The sequence below is a fragment of the Rhinolophus sinicus genome, chromosome 8 (assembly GCF_057876585.1).
Source record: "Rhinolophus sinicus isolate RSI-liver-muscle chromosome 8, RSI-T2T, whole genome shotgun sequence".
Lineage (NCBI taxonomy): Eukaryota > Metazoa > Chordata > Mammalia > Chiroptera > Rhinolophidae > Rhinolophus > Rhinolophus sinicus.
Window position 1 is genome coordinate 53,317,147 of NC_142508.1, and position 20,794 is coordinate 53,337,940.

Sequence of the window (20,794 nt, forward strand, 5' to 3'; positions counted from 1 at the left end):
TGACCCCATGTGACAGTTGCCTGAGGCAACAAGAGGATTCCTGGGCTCCTTGCCTCTCCGGCCACGGCACTGTCACCAGCCAAGGAGCCACCACCTCTAATACCTTGCCGTGGGTACGGTGCTGGACTGAAAACCTGCCTTTCTCCTCAAATACCTACAGCCCCGCGAGGGAGCCACTAACACCAGCATTTCGTGTAGGGTGGTGACAAACGGATCTGCATTCACAGCCAGGGGGAGAGCCCCACTGGGGGGACTAGGGGACACTGTCTAGCTCAGGGGAGGTGGAAGTGGGGGTAGGAGAAATGTGGCTTTTCCAATTCCCTTTTTTTGGGTTTCAAAGGAGCTTCCCCCCTGAGAGGTCTTAGGTCGCATAGCAATGCTGTAAGAGCAAGAGCTCCTGAGCCAAGCCCTCTGGGCTCCTCTTCTCTGCAGCTTGGTTGGGCTGCCTGGTGGGAGGCAGGTCAGTACCACGGGAAAAGCCGACTCTGGCTCCACCCTCACCAGGTGTTCAGCCTTCTGAGCCTGTCTCATCAGGCTTCAGTGTGGAGAACATCTGGCCCAGACTAGAGAGAGATACTGTTTCTTTCTCCTTTCCTTCATGATTAAGTATTTATTAGCTATTCGAGAAATGCAAATATAATTTGGGGGAAAAAAGAGAAAAATAAAACCAAAGTCGAGAAAGAGACCTGATTTCACCTCTGTTGATTTTGCTAAATTGCAAACGATGCAGAAACTTTCTGTGGTGAATAGAAACCATTGGGCTGCTTTTGTTTCTATCTAACAATCAATCAAAATGGATTTCATATTCCAATGAATGTCTTAGAATCCAATTAAAAATCAGAGAGATGTTTGCTCCATTTAAGTCTTAAATGAACCTTATGCTTAATTTCAAACAAAGCCCAGAATAAGCTAATGCCTTGCAAAATGTTAAGACAACCCTCCACCCCCACTTTTTAAGCCATATATAGACCAAGGAAAAAGTGGCCTCCTCTTGCTGGAGTGTTATGTCCTCAGATGACCAAAAGAGGGCAGAGCTATGCAATCTTTAGGAGCTCTAGATCTGGAGATTGAGCCCTCAGCAAGAAAGGGAGCAGGGAAAGGAGAAAGCAGGCGTCAGAGGGACTCCAGCCAGCACGGCAGAGCTGGTTAGAGGCTTGTGGGACGAGGGACCAACTGGGAGAGATTGGGCCATGCTGCTGAGCCTGGGGCCCCTCAACTGAAAGTGGGGTGCTGCTTAGTTTTCAAGGGACGATGAGGATGACTCAAACACTCATACTGCGCTCAGAGCAGAAATTCCTGGGAACGAGTTACCCCACTTAGCTACCTTGTAGAAATTGTGAACAGAAGCCAGAAAACTGCCAAACACTCTAATGGCCAAACAAGGCGATGACAGATTCCAGAACCTACATTAAGGTGAGCTCAACAGGGGTGTCTAGTCAAAGTCCAGATGCGTGAACACTTGTAATCCAGGCAGTAACTGGTACGCTTTACGTGCTTCACATACGTTGTCTCCTGTGAGCCTCTCAGCGGACGGAGGCAGGGGCTGTGATTACACTCATGTACAGAAGGGAAAACTGAGGCAGAGAGGTGGCTTGCTCCAGGCTCCCCAGCTGGGAAGTGGCAGGGCTGGGATGTGAACTGGACACTGGCTGGAGCCAAAGCTGGCAGCCCCAACCATTTATGCCACGCAGTGTGACGAGGACTGTTGTGGAGGTGGCTGGGGGGCACCGAGGAGGAGCAGGGTCCAAGGGGTGGAGGTGGGGATGGCTTCAGCCTTGAACCTGGAGTGTATGGAAATTGCCTACTGCTGACCATTTATTGAGCACCTACTGTGAGCCTGCCACTCTGCTGGGCACTGTCCAGAGGAGGATCCTGTGGTCAGAGTGGCTGCCGGGGTCCCCTAAGAGCAAGTGGGATGGAAACCAGGCCTGCGAGGCAGTGCCTAAGCCCGAAGCTACTGCGTTCCCCTCGCGATGACATCACCTGGGCAGTGGGGAGTGCTCTCCTGGAGGATATAAGTGCACAACGCTAGGATCCCGTAACCTTTTGTCGCCTCTAAACCCAGCTGCTGCCTGGTTTTGCGTCCTGCTCTGCCATGGTCCTTGTGTGAAGGACAACATACATACGACTGGGCAGTCGGATCATCCCTTGAGGAAGTGGGAAGCCAGGCCATTTCAGCCACCTTCTGCCTCCTAGGAGGTGTAGTAGGTTAAGTGTGAGAAGGGAGCAACGAGGGGTTTCCTGCAACATTCATGACGTGAGGGGAATTTCGGCTCGGTGCCGTATAAAGGAAGCCTCCTAAGCGCTTCCCCTTCAGTGATTTGGACTGAGGCATGAGGAATGGAGACCCATCCCGCTTTATCCATCCATCCATATCCATCAGTTTTGGTGTGCTTGAGCTGCTATAATCAAATACCACAGACTGGGTGGCTTATAAATAGCAGAAATTTATTGCTTATCGTTCTGGAGGCTGGAAATCGGAGATCAAGGTGCCAGCATGGTTGGTGAGGGCCCTGTCCCGGGTTTGCAGGTTTCCCACTGTATCCTCACGGAAAGGGTGAGGGAGCTCTGTGGGGCCCCTTTTCTAAGGGCACTAATCCCAGTTATGAGGGCTCCACCCTCATGCCCACATCACCTCCTAAAAGTACCACCTGTTAATACCACTACCTTTGGGGGTTAGAATTTCAACATGGGAGTTTCGGGGAGTCACAAACATTCAGACCACAGCACCATGTACATCCACACACCTTCTCCATGGCACGCCGGCCACAGAGAAGCAATTGATCTTGGAGCCTGGGAGGTGACTAGCACGGGTGGAGACCCTGGCCTAGCAGTGGTTATAACAGACACCCGACGGCCTGGGGCATCGGCAGGCCCCACCACCCGCCATGACGAACTCTGTCTCTACACAGGGGCGACGAACGGGATGCCAGGATGCCTGCAAGTAACTCTGGAGCCCGAGGGCTTTCAGAAGCAGCTCAAAGCCCCGCAAAGCAGCATGAGACCCTTCCACTCGTATTCAGAAGAAGCCAAAATTCTGGCAGTGACACCGCCGTGCTAGCTGTGATCAAGGAACGAGTCACATGCAGAAGACGACAAAGAAGGACCAGGGGAGTGGGGCTGGAAGATGGCAAGCAAGGCAAGCTGTTGGCCGGACTGAGAACAGCACAAACACTGTGCATACAGACGCACAGACACACACCTACCCTGCTCCTCCCACAACATGGCATTGCTTCTCCCTTCATCTCTGTTCTCGTGCCACACACGCCAGGCCCTCTTCACAGAGCACCCAAACATGCCAACAGGCTGGCTGGGGCCCAGAGGCACAGCTGACATTTCAGGGCCAATTCCAGCGTATGTGGTCTCGGATCTCAGAGACAACTACCACACAATCTTAAATAACCATGTTTTTAATGTTTCACAGAAGAAACTTGTTCTATACTATTAAGTTCATTATGAACTTGAATCACTGAAAATTTAAAGTCTATAATCACATTTAAACCCTAAGCAACAGCTTTTTGTTCAGTGATTTGACTTAGTAAATGTACAAAGTCATGAACCTTTTCATATATTTGTGATCTCCCAAATGTAACTAGTGAAATAAAGCATAGCCCTCTATCCCTTTGCAATGAGCGGAGAGCCATGGCAAAAGCCACCATGGCTGAATTATGTTCTAAGCTGGAAGGAAAATCTGTTCTCACCTGGGCCGTCTGCCCGGGTCCTTGGGATGCTGACTGATCCACCTGGGACAACAGCTGGCAGAGACTCTTGGTCTTTCTGAAGATGAGTTACCACAGCACCGACCCTGGGGCAGGGAGCCAGGCCAAAGGCAACGACGGAATCTTCTGGAGAGCACAGCATCCCCACCCAGACCATATCCACCGGTACCCATCACCGGCTTGTGATCAGGTATTGCACTTTTAATTGTGAATGGAAGTTAGGGCCCGGCCTCCCAAGGGACCCTGCTGCGGGTGACAGAACACTGCGTAACTTCGCTTTACTACAAGAGCTCCTTTTAGATACATAACCCCCCTGACCCTTCCAGAACATTATCCTTTTCCGGGCCGGGACGTCTGCTTTAGGAAAGTTTAGAGTTTGCTGTTCTTCTGGAACTGGGTCACCAGGCTGAGGACCTGCTCAGAAGCTTTGATGTTCTTTGAGCTGAGGTAGGCGATGCTGTTGGTGGCCGTGTCCTCCAGGTAATACCGGTAGTTGACCATCAGGCCGCACGAGCTGGTGATGCCCTTGAGGCTGACGTCGGCCATCCAGTTGATACGCCACAGCACAGCCCCGTTTTGCAGGTGGAAGTTGGCCACGGGGTTCAGGGCGTAGCCCCGGTGCTTCTCTCCGTACAGGTACCAGGCACAGAGCCTCATCAGGGGGGCCTGGAGCGCCCTGACCAGCTTTTCAGACTTCACCCATTCGTTGCTGCTGAGAAAGACCTTGAGGGTCTCAGTGATGGGACCGCCGGTGATCTCCGAGATTTCCTTACATTCAGAATCTGTAAATAGTTCATTCCTCCCGTGCTCCTTTGCTTGTGAATTCAGGAGCCCCAGAAGCCATTTGGTGAAACCAGGTATAGGTGACAGACTTGAAAACGTCTCAAGGTGAGGAAACTCTCTCTGTACGGCATGGTTGGGGTGGAGAAAGGAAGGTGGAGAAAACATACACATATAAAGAAAGTTCAGCAGGCGCGTCACATATAGAAACCCCTCTGCAGTTAACATTTAGGTTTCATTAGCCTCTGTGTGCTGTTGTATAGGTTACAAAGTGGTGTCTGACGTGCATTCCTTTTCCTCTTTCAGGGAACGTTTATTAAGACTTAGGACGCGTGCCAGGCCCTGGAGGCAGCTTCAGTCCTCCCGCCTTTATGGTGGCGTCTCCGTCTGCACCACTGATCATGGTGGCAAGTTGGGTGACTTGCCTGAAATCAGAGCCGGGCGGCTGCCCAGAAGTAGGCCTCGGTGTGCGGTCTTCCGACTACAGATCTTGCCTTCCTGCCACACCACGTCCCTCCCATGGACTTCTTTGCAACCACAGACTCTGGTTTGGTGCTTGGCACACAAGTACCCAACGAGGCTGAATGGATATGATTGCCCAGCTGTGCCCCAGTGGAGGCAGGGCATGGGGTAAAGGGGAGGCAGTGGGGATCTTCCCACATCAGACAGTATGGATCAATCATTATTGTTCAAATTACACAGGGATCTCACTGATCATTTTTAAAAACCCCGTATTTTCTGATTATAAATGTAACATATGCTCACTATAGAAATTAAAAAAAAAAATTTCCGTCAGAAGCAAAGAAAAGCACAACACTTCTCTACTAGTCTGAGATAACTACCCTCAATAGTTGGGAAAGGCCAACTCCTGGTCTTTCTCCAGGCAGTTTTCAAATGGGTGAGGCATTTATTTTGGATCCTGCGAACTTACGAGCATTTTCTCATTGTCATCAAAATTCAAAAACTTAATTTTAACGACAGTCTTAGCAAAAGACAAGACTGCACCACGATTTTCCTAACCACACTCTCTTCATCGGGCATTTACACTGGTTCTTTGTGATGGTTTTCACAAAGCCCCGTGAACACTTTTGTGCAGGAGACGACGAAGCTTCCTTCGGGATTCTCTGATGACTTTCTGGCTCGCAGCTGAGTGCGGGATGAGCCGCCCACCGTCAGGATGCTACTGGGCTGAGGGGCCAACTCTGACTGACTCAGAAACAGCGACCCAGGACCCCGGACGCTGCTCTCCTTCGACTGCCTTTCCTGCCCTCCCACGGTCCCCCTTCTCCCACCCTATTCATTTACACCTTCAGCAAAGAAGAAGGAAGTAAGACACTGATATTAATTAGATGTGGCTTCTTATCCCCTCGGGAAAAATGCCAGAGAGTAATTCTAATAAAGTTGGAATCCAACTGAACCCTGAGTTCTCAGGTTTGAAATTGATTATGAATTTAATACGAAGCACGTAAATATTTTCATTCCATTCTGTCATTCTCTAAGGAAGAACTTCTGCTACTGTGTTGAAACCACTCAAAGCAGAGAACACTACTCTCAGAGCCAATTATTAACAATCTAATTATTTTACCTAATAATTAGATTCTACTCATTCAAGTTTACCCAAGCCCCTTATGACATAGTTTTAAAAAGCCTCAACCAGAGTGAACCTGAAGATTGCAGGTAGGATGGTGCGAGTGTTCTTCCCAGGGCAATAAACAGAAGGAAGTTTTTTATGTATATATGGAAACAAAAAGCCAGTGTTTTTTAAGCTGCCTGGTCTAACCTTCACACTCCCTCAAACGATGAGAAAGCCCAAGGTGATGAAGTGTCAGGGACCAGAAGCCTGGAGAGTGTGGGTGAGGGTGTGTGGGGAACGGCCAGGTGTGGCTAGAACGACCAGAAAACGTATCATTCAAACTGGGACACGTGACAGCGGAAGGTGGCACTCCTCATAACTATGATCCTACAACACATGCAAATCAGAATGTAAGGTCCTGAGAAGCTCGTCTCCAGATTCCTTTTCCTCAGCCCTATCTCCATCCCTCAGTGGTTTCAGGGCTCCTGGAAGTTCCTCCGGCTCTTTTCTCCCCCCTCCGGCCTCCCCCGGGCTCCTATTCAGCCCGTGCCCATCACCTGGGAAGCCACTGCACTGCAGCAGGGTAAGAGTTCTACAAACAGCACCTCACTCACCTGCAGCTCCTTCACCACTCGCTTTATGAGGAAGGTCCCCAGCTCCACCCCTTGCAGTCCTTGCTGGGTCAGACTGATGGAATAAAAGATGGCGGCGGCGATTTTGTTCTTCTCCTCTGTTTCTGATGGAGGGCACTCCTTCACGATCCCCTGGAAAACATGAACGAAGGTGGTGAGGGCTTGGATGCTCTCAGACCCCGCCTCTCACCCTTTCACTTTGGGGCATGAGAAATCCTCGTAAGGTGGGAGCTGAGAGAGACCTCAGTGTCCCCTCTATTCAAGGGCCAGCTATGAAGATGAAACACCGTCTGTTCTAGTCTGAAATCTCTCTGAAGGCGGCAACTACACAACTTCCCTGGGTTGTTTACTCAATACTGTATTATTTCTTTCTGTTTGAAATTCTCGTGCAAACTTTGTTGAATAGCAATTTATGTCCCTTTTGTCTTTTTCAGACCTTTGTGCAAACTGAAACTTGGTTAATCTGCTCCCCTTCAACACCCAGACATAACACGTCGATCTGCTGTCTAGGCCACGGGGTTCCACTTTCTGAAGCTTTTCTGTAAAGGCCGGTTTGCTCCAACCTATAGTTATTTTCATTCCTTCTCTCTGAACTCTATCTAGTGTTTTAGATTTCTCAATAGGCCAGTGAGTCCCATGTAACTTTTCCTTTAGGAAATTTACCTTTTCCTGACTTTTCTATGTACTGTTTTGATTTTGTGCCCCGTTCTTGTTTTTGCTCAGTGAAAACACACATCCACAGATACATACATGAAACAGCCTAAGATCTGGCTTGTACCAGAAAGGCCCTTAGCCAAGTCTGATTTTATCAGCTCTGAGGCTTGACTGCAGGGTTTTTGAACTTTCATCCTTCCCGCGGATCACGTGACAACAGTGGAAGAGAGGGGGTTACTTTTAGTTTGCTTTTACGCAGGCACACCATCTTGCTTCTGAGGACATTTACGCTAGTCTATCTTCTACCAGCTATGTTTAGTTCTTGAAGTCATTCCCTCAGATACTCAAAGGGACTTTTCTGTGATTCCCAGAAGCAAAGTGGGGCAGATGGTGAAACGAGGCAGTGGCGCCTCCTGGGCTAACGCCGGGCCCTGTCTCCTCTCCTCTGACGGAGGAACTCTATGCTTCAAAGAACGGGGCTCACCTCCAATCATTCCTAGTCTCCGTCTTGGGGAATTATTGCCTGTGTTTTTCAAGAAGTCGGTAGGTTACCTTGGGGTTCCTTATTGAAACATTTCCAGCAAATCTTATTTTAAAGTTTTCAAAATAAAAACAAATCATTCTTCGGTTACACGAATGAGATGTGCATAACGTCCGAGAGGCAGAAAGTCAATGCACAGAAAAGGATCACAAATTACTTCAAACCCCAACACCGAGTCCTGCTGCCAACCGTCTGATGCACACCTTTCCAGGCATCTCATTGGCAATGAGTATGCACATGCACACACACACACTGTGTGCGCACACATTCTCTCACGTGCCCAGATGCTCAGTTCTCCACACCCGGAAGGCGGATGCCCTCAGGGCTAAGATGTGGGCTGGGTGGGCATCCAGGTCTCACCTCATCTTATCATCGTGGGTAAATCACTGACGCTCCCTAAGCCTCAGTTTCCTTATGTCTAAAATGAGGACAATCATACCACTGCCACTAACAGCTCACACTCCGGGCTCTGTGGGCAGTAACACATGGCATGTGCTTCGCGGCTGCCGGGCACAGGACAAATGCTCCATGGATATTATTGATACTATAAATAAGGTCACACTATTCACGATATTCTGTAACCTGATTTTTTATGCAATAGTTCGTCAAGGTTGGCTTTCCATGTCAAAAACATAAAACTAAATCAACACTTAAATATTCATAGAAATCCAGCGCATCTGAGCATGTACCAGACGTACAGGCCACCATTCCTTTAACGCGTCCTCTACTGATGGACAGTTAGGTTATCATTTCCAGCAACTGCCTGCACGCTTAGGTCTGAGTACCTCCCCAGGATAAATTCCTGAATGAAATTTTTAGGTCCAAGGAAAGCACGTTTTATATTTTAACAGCTATCACCAAACAGTCCTCAGAGAGCTTGTAATACTTCTAGTGCGAGAGTGTGCAGGCTCCTTCAAACAGAAACCGTGAGGGATTTCTCCCTGCGATCAAGAATCTCTGCTCTTTGGCCCGCTCGATCTCTCTACCTTCGATACTAGGAATGCCGCCCTGTGTGCCTGTCCTGCGGCCTGCTATCATCTCTCCAGCTTCTGCACAGGCTATTCCCATCCCAAACCCCTCGCCCACCGTGCCTCCTGGTCTGGCAAACCCGCGGTGCCCTGGGTGTCCCGTGTCCCCTGACCTGTCTTTACGTTCACTGACATCTGCTCTCCTATTCCCAGTCCCGGCACCTGTTCTCCTTCTGCCCCCATGCGCCTGCAGGAATGTTTCAAACATTCTCGCTGACTCCATAAGGAGAAGCCCAGCCTGCCGCCGACAGCACCTACCAAACCCGGCCCCCAGCACCTCTACTCACTGGGCAGGGCTCTGGGCTGCATCAGGCCCAGAGCACGGGGACTACTTTTCAATCACATGTCTTTTAAAACGGCCCACTGGCACTTTACAAACGCTGAAAAGTTGAACCATGCGCCCTTCTCCCTTCACAACTCTTTTGTGCTTCACAAAAATATTCTGTAATAAGGTTTAAAAATAATAAGAATAAAATATTCTTTAACCACGTCTAACTCAAAGTCAGCAGAGCTGGATGAATGCTCTCTGCATTTCCTGTCTATAAACTACATATCTATGTTCTGGAGCTACAAACTTGGAGAGTTTATCTAGCCTATTCAAAAACCCACAGAAGCCTAAAGCGGTTTCTTTTTACAAAGGGGTTAAGAGCAAGTTTAGCAAAGCTTCAGGGACTGCGGGATGCCTGCTTTGCCCTCAGCTGACCGCCTGTCCCCAGGTACCTGAATGTTGCTGGAGATCTCACTGGTCAGAGCCACGTGCAAAACCACCAGGGGCTCCCCTGGGGTTGTGCAGTGAGAGAAGAAGCAACACCTCCTGTAAGGTCCCACGCGTCGCTTCATATCCATCCAGTTTTTCACAGGGTGCACAGCCTCAGACCTGATGAGAAGATTGTAAAGACGTAAGACAAATGTACAATTTACAAGTTAAATAACCAATCCTGACTCTGATTCACATTAGTCACTAAAGTCAAATAAATCCTTAAATACAGCTTCAATGGACGCTTCAGGAATATTCAAAGAAAATAATTTTAACGCGAAACAGCACTGACTGAGAGGAACTATATAATTAACGACCATTTTTACACACAAAATTATGCTCTAATTTTTAATACCTGGTCTTAAGATTAGTTTGTGAGGCCATTGGGAAGCAGTTATGCAGAAGATTTTAACGCAGAAACCTAACCAGATGCTCTCTTGGTGAACATTTTATGTTTTATTTCCTTTGAATCTCTGCAGTTTGAAGTCAATGTTGCACACACACAGCTCTCGGTTCCATTTGGCCAGCAACCTGGTCCAACCCCTATTTTGTTTTCAACACATGAAACGGCAGCAGGCACTCACTACCGGCCCCTCCAGTCTGTTACACTTCACATAGTACAACATTTTCCAAACCTCAGATTCTGTAAGACAACATGGAACGTGAGGAGCTTTTCCTGTCTGTAAGAACAGCCAAGACACGCTAGCCTGCATTTCCCTGTGTCTGGGACATGCTGGAATTACGCACCCATAGAGTTAATTCAGACATTTTAGCCAAGGAGAGATTTTAACAACTAGATGCAATAGATGCTGTTTGGAGTACTACCTGAAAACACCTGGTCCAGGGAATTCATACAGCTCTGACAATAGGGTCTTGGGGAGAAGGGGACCCATGTGCTTTAAATATGAGGACTTAGGTGAGACCCTGCGGGGAAGTTTGCTGGCAGAGGGACCAGTTCCATCCGTGCCCTTTCCTCCTCCACGCCCACGACATCACCTGCTAGGACAGCCACACATCGTGAGTGCTGGGTTTGGGTTTGCTTAGGCTTGGAACAAAATGTGCACATGGAAGGAGACTGGCTTTCAGCTAAAATGTAAGAAACACGAAGATGTGAATACTTACTCACTGACTTTCTGAAGCACCTCGCAGGGTGAATGCCAGGTCACCCGTTCCAGGTTCAGGAACCCTGACGAAAACCACTCTGAGAGCATGCCTTTCAGCACTCCATTCATTTCCTGAAAAGGAGAAGCGAAAGCGTCAGCCTTCCAAGGAGACGAGATCAAGCCCATCTCTGCATCGCCGCCAGCACAATGAATTAATTAAAACACCAAGACGTGATACCAAACGAGGCTGTGCAAGAAGATGACATCTCCAGACGGCCTGTTCTGAGGGAGCTCTGCTGCACTCTCCTTATCTCAACCAAGCTAGACTTTACTTCTTCAAGCTGGAAGATACCTGAATGGGAGTCTTCAATTTGAGCCACGTTTCCCAAATCAAATAATATATTCCAACTCATTCACCATCTCAAACACACTGAAAATGTACAGTTCATGTAATAAACTGGTGTTTTTATCATAAAGGAAATGCCAGCACAGGCAGCATGGAGCTCAAACCCTCATCCCCAGGAATAGTTTGTGATGCGCCAAAACAGCATTCCTCTTTCCTAAGAGAAGCAAGTACTGGGCCCAGGGACCAGAATTTGTCAACTCTGAGATGCGCATTTTCATATTTTAACACCTCTGAAGTCAGGATGCATCTTTCAAATGATGGCAGGGCCACAGTTTAACTGGTAGCATTTTTTTCTCCCTTAGTGGGACACAAAATAATAGTATCTAGCAATCAGTGCATTTCGGTTTGATGAAATTATTCTAATTTCACTTGTTTATATCTGATCTATTTCCAAAAATTATTTGAGTCAACTTTCCCATAAAAGATACACTTGCACGGAAACCCTTCAAGCAAGAATAGAACAAGAAGTGCGTGAAGAAGCGAGAGGGGCAGAACCATCTCAGCTCAGCCTGCTGTGACCACCACTTCACAAGTACCAGCGGTGAGCGGTCCAACAGCTAGAGTGACGAGGAGAGGGGGGCAAATCTAGGGCTAACTGGGGGGAAGACAGACAGTCAGACTAGGACTGAATGTAATGTAAAGACGAGCTTTGGAAAAGCTAGGGCCGTCCACAGATGTCATCTTGGGACAGTGGGAACCTCCCCATGGGAGGTGACAGAGCACAGGGTTGACGAGAACTTGCTGAGGCTGTTTTTAAAAGGATTTACGAACCACACAGGCAGCTGGACCAGATGCCCTCTGCAATTCCTTTGACCTCTCCATTCATTCCATAACCCAGTCTCCTTTACTGGGCTCTGAGCTCTGTAAGGGCAGAGGTCATTTCTGATTCATTCCTCTAGTTCCCAAAGCATTCCCTTGTTTAGATGATATCAAACCAAAAAGAGAAGAAAAGCTGGAGAACGGTGAGTAGGAAGCGGCAGGAAAGGAGGATATGCGATGCCATTTGCTGGGCAGTACAGAACGGCTCCTCATCACCTGCACTTACTGCGTGGGACTACACTGCTTCTTAATCTCCCTGAGTACGTACTACCATGTTTCCCCGAAAATAAGTCCTAGCCGGACAATCAGCTCTAATGCGCCTTTTGGAGCAAAAATTAATATAAGACCTGGTCTTCTTTTACTATAATATAAAACCAGGTCTTATATTAATTTTTGCTCCAAAAGGCGCATTAGAGCTGATTGTCCGGCTAGGACTTATTTTCGGGGAAACAGGGTAAAAACCAGGGACCCTCGCCCCAGAAAAATGCAAACATATTAAGTTTTGCATACAATCTCCTGGGGTTCATGGACCCTTTGAAACCCATCGATGGATCATTCCCAGGGGTCATGGACCCCAGGTTAGGAACCTCTGTATCGTATGGTTAGAAATGGATCAGCAGAGTCCCACGTAAGACATACTGGCATCTCTACTACATTTATAACAGAAAGAAAGCCAGAAATATCTAGTTCCAGCATTAATTCAGTATTAATTATGAAAGAAATGGTTTGGCCGATGAAAGCTCCCTGCCTAAAAGTTTCTTCATTCTATTTTGGGCTACTGACAACTACAAAATGTGACACTGGTACACGAGAACTGGGAATCTATGCTAAAGGTTACAAGTCTCTGCTGCTTAGTTCTGACACGGGGACAGCTGTTCAGGCTGGAATTAATCACCCCATGCAGCAAGGTTACTGGATCACAGAGAACAGGAGGGAAAGAAATCGCTTATACTTTCTGCGCATTAATTCTGCAATCATTTATCAACAATCCAAGACTGAGAAGTACACCTGCTAGGAATATTGTGGCGATGCCACAGTCAGTGCTAGGTTTCCGTTTTTTCTGTACTGCTAATTCCAGTTTTCTTGGATGACATCGTGTAGAAGGCCAGTCAACTCTCCCTTTCAGCAGAGAAAAAGCTGTCTCCTACACTCTCTTCTGAAGTTTTTGGCTATCAAGATCTTCGCATTTTGGGTATGTGAAGAAGACCCATAGCTCAGAGGCCCTGAGCTGGGGAGGGGAGCTGAAAGCAATTGGTGAGGGTCACATAAACTGAAGCTAAAACATTTTGGGTACAATTCCAACTCATGCCAGCTGCTACCCACCACGTGGCTAGGGCACGCTTTCCTACCTACTGCTAAGTTCTTTTCTAGTCTAGCTAAGCGCAGAGTTTAGGAGGACCAATAAAGACCACTCTACTACCTTAAAAGACAAGCCACCAGAAGAGGTTGTGCACAAGCGTCTAGCACAGCTGGGCATGGCAGCGGTGGGATGCCGCCACGTCTGACAGACGTTTAATCCCTGCTCTTAGGGTCCGCCTCTGCTTCTGTTAAGGCCCACACACCTCTCATTTCACCGTGTCTATGTTTAAACTGCCCGTGAAAAACCCCTCCCATTTTTTAAAGGCCAACTTCGCTCTAGTGCCTACAAATCACTGCACAGTGCTCAGCTGCTCAGACCTTCTGCTATAATGGGGTTCGGTTTGGTTTCATTGGGATTTTGTCTGTAAGAACCCTAACTCTTCAACCCAAGTGGGCCTTTGGGAATGAATGTCTTTGGAGAAAGACAAACGCCTGTAAACTGCACACAGAACACACACACACTCCCACACAATCACCCTCCCGTACATACACCCTGTAAGCGGAGCTGGACACACACCCACAGGTTCACAGGCATTTTGTTTAGGAGGCACCAGGACACGGCATTCGCATTATCGGATCTGCTCTCTCATAAAAACACAACAGAGAGTTGACCTTTGCCAGGTTATAAAAACTTTCTTTAAAATAGCACTTATATCTTTCCAGGCAGAGACTTGAAACTGAATCTGAACTTCAAACCTAAAAGGACTAAGACTCCCCATGGGAGAGAAAAGACACCGTGGTGATATAAAATATCCTGGGAGAGACACCCCCACCGGGCCTCACGACCAGATTGGTCTTCACACTCTCCAAATGGAAGTGTCCGTCTTGCGATTCTTCCTGTATTTCCAGTTATCACAACCCTTGGTCAGAGACCACTGTCTGGACAAATTGTGCCCTCGTCTGTAAGCCAGATAGTTACCAAAGCTCCACCATACCCGCAGGGCATTTCTTAGACGAGCAGCAGGCTGACCTTGACCATACCCCCCACCAGCTGAGGCGCTCACCTCCGTGCAGAGCCAACTAGCCCAGGGAGTTAAGTGACTTGGCTAAGATCACCTAAAATCATGCCCTTAACCAGTGGATGGCAACGACAGGACTGGGAACCGGCCTCTCCCCTCTACACATCATGCTTCTTCTACTATAACCCACTTCCCGCAGGAGACACCAAATCAGCATTCTTTCTGGCCTCACATCACCGGTTATTCTCAAGTGCCTTCGCACCCTATGGGATCGAGTAAACAACCTAAGCCGGGCACGCAGTAGATCAAATCCATTCCAGGGTCAATAAATGCTCGGGGCCAAGCCCACAGCACTTCTCAAGTAAACCAGTACGCGTTCACTTGACCTTACCTAGCAAGTCCTAGTATCAGCAAGGGCCAGGTGAGCAGCATGCCCGTGACAGGGTGCCTGCTGTATGCACACAGTAAGGGGTGCTGACATCTGGGGCAGCTGCGGAGGGAGCTGCCACTCCCCCAGCCTCACGGGCATCACAGGCTCCTGGAGGTCTGGCACTCTTGCCCTAAAGCTTCACGTGCTAAGCTTCTGGTGGTTTCTAACACTGAATTCCAAAAAAAAAAACAGTTTGAGCTGTATTGCCTCTTTAACATGGGATGTAAAATCCAGAATGAGGTAGAAGGGAATCAAGATGGATAGTAAGTGGTTCTCGTGATAGATTACAGTATCAGAGTGCAGTGACCATGTCTATGGACTAAAAAAACCCACTACTCTTTGATTTCAATGGCAGGGATTTTTTTTTTAAGTTTTATGTAACTATGTAGAGCAAAGAAGGGGCTCACCAGATTCGCCCATAACAATCAGATGCACTAAAGAGAAAGATGAAATTTCTAGGTAAAGAAATGGAAGCGGCTTCTGCACCCAATGTGTCCAGACCCCGTGCAGAGGCCCAGGTCAAGCATATCACATTTATCCTTTGTTAAGAAACACCTTGATTCTGTGTGGCTTTTTGCTTGTGGTACGCAACATCTTTTTCCCTCACGGGTGTGGACCGGGTTAAAAACCAAGGGAACCCTGAACATCCGAGGACGGGGTGTTGCTGGCAGCTCTGGATTTCCCCAGGGCCGGCTCCTCTCTCCTATCAAGTCAGGGTTCAATGTCACAGCTTTCAGCTGCCACGACGTTCCTTCTCAACTGCACAATAACCAAGTTTTCTTGTGTGGGCAAGCGCAAGGGGGCACATTCAGTAATGTGTCAGAGTATGAGAGAATTTACCACTGGATGGGATACTAGAAATCACCCAGTGCCAACGCATGATTAACTGGGCCGGGGGCAGTCCAAATGGCTGATGTGTCTCTCTTGGTTGTGCAGAAACCTCCAAGCCCTCCCGGCTTCCTTTCAGGCTCAGAGCTCTGTGAGTGGAGCAGTCTGACATCAAGACAGATGGGGATGATTACTGCGCTGATTCTGCTTATAGCAAGGAACCCAGGAGTCTACCTTAACGCTTCAGTCATCACTTGGCTATGCAAGAAATTAAAGACAAGTTGCCCAGTTTTTAAGGAGCTGATCATCTAGTTGGGGTGGGGGGAAGAATACATTTCAAACACTAAATTCTGTGGTTAATGTATAAAATGCAAGTGAGGGGGGCAGATAATAATATATGCCATGAAGCTCAAAACTGGGTGAGACCACTTAGAGCCGGAGTAGTTGGCAAAGCTGAGTGAATGAGCTGGAGGTGGAGGAAGCCCTTATTCTACCAGGCCTCCCAAGCAGGAATCACACAGGGGCTCGGGAACTTTCCATCCAAGAGCCGGGTTGGCGAGAGAGGAGAGTCTATGGAGAGGAACAAGGAATGGAGAGTAAAGCTGGACGTGTCGTCCAGGATGGTTTGGTGTAGATCAAAAATGGCAAAGGAAAGACTAAATGCAATCCTTCTGGCACGTGAGGCTTAATGATTTTTCAACAAGGGAGTCAAGACTGACCTGTGGTTTTAGAGAAAGATGGGCACTGGGACTGCTGATAAGATGGAAGCTTGCACAAATTCTTGGGAGAAGTAAATACAGTCACAACTAGAGAATGCTGAACTCATTCAGTGAAACTAAATAAAACCAAGCCATCAATTAACTGGGTTGGTTTATCTTGACCCCCATTTCATAGGGAAAAAAAAAAAAGACAAAATTCTCAGGGAACACATGTATTTGAGATCTAGTTAAATAGTCAACTCCGAGAGTCACCGTGTAGTGTGACAAAGTACCCAACTGTGGAGGAGCAAGTTGATGACTTGAGTTGCCACTCCCACCAGCTCTGTGCTCTGGGCACTGCACTTGCCTTCGACAAGCGTAACATAGCTCCCTATGGCTTGCTGAAGATGCAACGAGCAAGTTCATGAAAAGCACTTAGCACCCACCAGGCCTCCTACTAACTCTTCCCATTCTAGAATGGAAGCTCCTGGACCAAGCGACGGAGTCTAGAGCATGTCTCACACAAGATAAATACCAGATGGCTACATGTTGGATGGATGGATGGATGATTTCATTTTGAGACAGATAACATTCTACCTAATTCTCTAGCCTCCTGTGTGGTTAAGAATCAAGTTCCAGAAGGATCAGCATAAAATACTGGCCCCTGCTTCAAGAAAAAAAGCCTGCTTGGATGGCAGACTATACCCACGCCTCCCTCAAGAGGAATCGGGTGGAAATGCAGTGAGTGGAACTGAATCAGACTGGGCTTGAGCCAGGAACATGGTCAGTTCAGGACAGGACTCCATGACTGATTTGGTGCTGGTGCAATGAACTGTAGGTTCTCTGTCTGTGAAGGTTTGTGGCCCTACGTAACAATACTGTAAATCAACCAGCTTCCTGAGAAATCAAATCATAGTCATTATTACCACTGCGATTAAGCCCATCCTTAACTACACCCAATTTTTGCACATTTAAAGCTAAGGAGCCAAGAAAGTTTTTGATAACACCGTAACTCATGATAAGGGTATGAAGTGTAGTACAAAGAACCTCAGATGTGAATTATCTATGTGCTCTCAATTCTTGGTCAAGTCACATCACCTCACTGTATGTTCCCTAAACTGTGCAAGTGGACGGGCCTATCACCTCTCTAGAGTGAGGCAATAAACACTACAACTATCACACCAGTGTTAAGACTTGTTATAGGAATTAGGACATATCATTCATTCAATTGTTCAGGTTTTTAGAGCCAACTGGACCTACTAAAATTCTGAATGTCAGAACTTCCTGAAACGTTTACATCCTTCGTTTACTCAAAGAGCAAGTTAGTGGTCTCACCACATTTCACACCAATAGTATAAAAGGACTACATTCAACCACCAGCCATCTTTCAACTCATCCTTATTTAAATCTTAAAGTATTTATTCGCATCTACCATGAGCTCACGGAGCTGAGCATCTGATTATCTCCAGCAGTCAACCTGACTCGTGTGTTAGGGCTCATCTCAGGGAGGTGAAAAGCCTGCCCAACGTTACGCAGCAAAGGGAAGTCCAGAAGGCACCCACACTCCTAGACAGCGGCGACCTCAAGTTCTAGCCGTCTTTGTGCTGTTTCACAGGACTTCTTAGGACGATGGCTTATTTTTGCTGACACCATCCAGGTTTTCAGAAAGGCTGCCTAATGCCCAGTTTGGTACTCATTCAAGTATCCTACATAGAGATGAAACCTGTCAGCTAAAGTAATAAAAAAAACCAGACGTTATGGAGCGCACTCACCATGAACGAGACCTGACAGTCACCTTAAAAGTAGGCGAGTGTCACTTCTGGTAAGCGCTACCTAGTAAGGCCTGGAGCAACACATGCCTAGGGGGAGCTAAGGACTCAGGACGTATGGGAAGGGGACGGGGCTCAGGGGTCTGTAACTCATGACGAGGTGTGCAGCGCTTCAGGAAGGGAAGGCGGAGTGTTTGGGGCTTGACCGGCAGCTGAGGACTCCACTGGGACGACTACCAAGAGCCCGCGGACCTGGGCGCGAGGCGGGGGCGCAACCCGGACTGTCCCCCCTGCCAGGGGGTAGGGGCGGCCCGGGCGGGGCCTTACCCGGACGTGCGGCCCCTCCACCAGCTTGAGGGCCTGCGCCTCGAGCAGGTCGGCCCGCAGCTGCACGAGGAAGCGCACGCCGCCGTCCAACTTGCTGATGTGGTGGAAGAGGCCGCGGTAGCGCGGCACCAGGGCGTAGCGCAGCCGGTCCTCCGCCTGCAGCAGCACGGCCGTCTCCCGCGGCTCCTGGCGCAGCTGAAGCACGCCAGCGCTCTGCTCCGCCACCTGGCTGTGGTCCACGCCGAAGCCCCCCGCCAGGCGACCCAGCAGCTCGGCGCGCTCGGCCACCTCGGCCAAGCCGCCGTAGAAGCTCACGAAGTCCGCGCACTGGCTCTCGACCGCCGCCGGAGACTTCTCGCGCAGCTCGTAGGCCGGCATCGCGGGCACGGAGCGGCGCAGCAGCTCGTCCATGGCCCGCTCCAGGGCGCCCGCCGCTGCCGGCCCACTCGACAGCCGGGGTCCGGGCGGCCGCTGCGGCCGCCGAAGTAGCCGCAGCGGGAGGAAGCACCGCACCGTCAGACTCGGCCCGAGGCCTCGCATGGCGCCAGGGGACAGCTGCCTAGAAAACGCCACCACCGCTGTGCTTCCGACTTCCGGCGTGCGCCCGCCCCATTGGCCGAGGCAGGGGGACTGGCGGGGCGGAGGCCAATGGGAGGGCGCGGCCGCGGGACTGGTGCGGGGTGGGGACGGGGCGGAGCGTGGCCTGAGGCCAAGTGCGCCAAAGGTCCCCGCCGGTGGCGTCACGCCCGCCCCTGCCCTGTCACCTAGCCACCCAAAGTCACCGTCTCAGCCCCTCTCCCCACCGCGTACGCGCCTCTTAATCCCTAGAGCCGAACTCTCCAAGCTCAAGGTGATTCAAAGTCACCTGGGGAACGTGTTACGCATGCAGATTCCTGGGCCCCTTTCCCAGAGATTCTGACTCGGTATGTTTGGGGAGGAGCAAAGGAATCCGCGTGCTTACTAAGTTTTGTGGTGGTTACTCTCTGGCCGAGTAGCCTAAGTGCTCTCAATTCCTTGTCTGGGTCTGATTATACACGTGACTCCCAGAGCTGCAGCCCTTCTCTCTCCTGAGCTCCAGACCCAGCTTCCAGATGCCTGCTGGAGAGCTTTTCATGGATGGGGCACACAGGGCTCTCCTGAGCGCCTTGTTCCCAACCTGTCCCTCCTTGGTTGGTATTCATTCATTCATTCATTCATTCATTCATTCATTCATTCATTCAACAGTGTTTACTAACCGCCTAGTACGTGCCAGGTCCGGGGATAAGATAATGAACCAGACAGACATGATCCTGCCCCATGGAATTTACAGTCTAATGCAGGAGGCAGAGGATAACACAACTACAAATTGTGACAAGTGCCATAAAAGGAATAAACAGGATGGAATGCTATAATACAGCAGGGCCAGGTTGGACTTTTCACTGTGGGCAGGGTCATCAGGGAAGGCCTATCTGAGGAAGTGACACTGAAGTTGAGACCAGAAGCTAGTCATGGGGTTGGGGAATGGGGGGAGGAAGCGGGGAGAAACTGACCTATCCATTCTTCCAAGTTCAAAAGCACAGTTTTTATAACCTCTGCCCTGCCCTTTGTCCTAAGATCTAAATTTTATTGATTTCTACTTTAAAAGGTCTCCTGAATTCATCTCTTCTCTCTGGCCTACTGCTCCAAATGGCCCATGTCACTTCTCACCACTGCAGTAACCTCTTTGCCTCCAGGCTTGATCCTTCCAATCCATTCTGCATCAGCTAAGTGAACTTTCTAAATTATCCATCTAACCATGTCATTCACTTGCTCAACAACCAAATGCTTTCGCATAACAGGCAGAGCCCTGCACCAACGATCTCTGCTCCCATGTCTAGCCTGGTCTTCTGTCTCTTCCCACCTCATGTCCCTTACTCTTTGGCCTGGTGATTCCCAGACGTTTAGATTTGGGGATCCATTTTTAAAACACTGGGAGGACGGAAACAGAACTGGGCGGCAGTAGAGAGAGGTGGTGGTTGGTGGTGGTGTGGGTGTTAACGGTGGCTGGAATCGCACTCAGTCTGTCGCCTCCAAACACACACCGGTTTCAGAGAGTCTCTCCTTACAGGAGTGAGATTTCTATCATGGTTAGTGAGAGAGCAGAGGGAGTTGGCAGGGCTTGATGTCCAAAAGAAAACTCAGCCAGCAGCCCAATTTGAAAAAGAGAAGCCTCATCTAGATACAAAGGATGAAAGAGAGGATCAAAGAGTCTGCTGAGGACAGATGGTGGACAGTGTGCCCAAGTGGGCTCTGGGGCAGGGGCTTTCTTATTTATTTGGGGATGTACAGGGCACCTGACAATCAGTGGGTACCGGAGGGTGAACCCCTCCCTTTCTTTATCTTATGCTGGTAACTGATTCCCATGCAAGTCCCTCAGACATCCCCCTGACAGGA

The 20,794-nt window shown here is 49.1% G+C and overlaps 1 protein-coding gene across 1 annotated transcript; it reads right to left on the reverse strand.

Moving 5' to 3' along the window:
- Positions 1-3,394: 3,394 nt before the first annotated feature.
- On the reverse strand, positions 3,395-19,171 carry MLYCD (malonyl-CoA decarboxylase). The gene is made up of 5 exons (XM_019743709.3): positions 18,383-19,171; positions 10,807-10,919; positions 9,648-9,804; positions 6,687-6,836; positions 3,395-4,622 (listed from the first exon to the last, which is right to left on the reverse strand). Exons 1-5 carry the CDS (start codon positions 18,920-18,922, stop codon positions 4,089-4,091), a joined length of 1,494 nt encoding a protein of 497 aa, XP_019599268.2. The 5' UTR covers positions 18,923-19,171; the 3' UTR covers positions 3,395-4,088.
- Between the last annotated feature and the right edge of the window lie 1,623 nt (positions 19,172-20,794).

Bases quoted from the DNA above. Each gene is read 5' to 3' on its own strand.
- MLYCD (XM_019743709.3), bottom strand. From the start codon at position 18,922: ATGCGAGGCCTCGGGCCGAGTCTGACGGTGCGGTGCTTCCTCCCGCTG. The intron at 10,920-18,382 runs GTAAGGCCCCGC...TCTCCTTTTCAG, and splicing joins TGGAGGGGCCGCACGTCCGG to GAAATGAATGGAGTGCTGAA. The intron at 4,623-6,686 runs GTGAGTGAGGTG...CATGCCGTACAG, and splicing joins GAGTGGTGAAGGAGCTGCAG to AGAGAGTTTCCTCACCTTGA.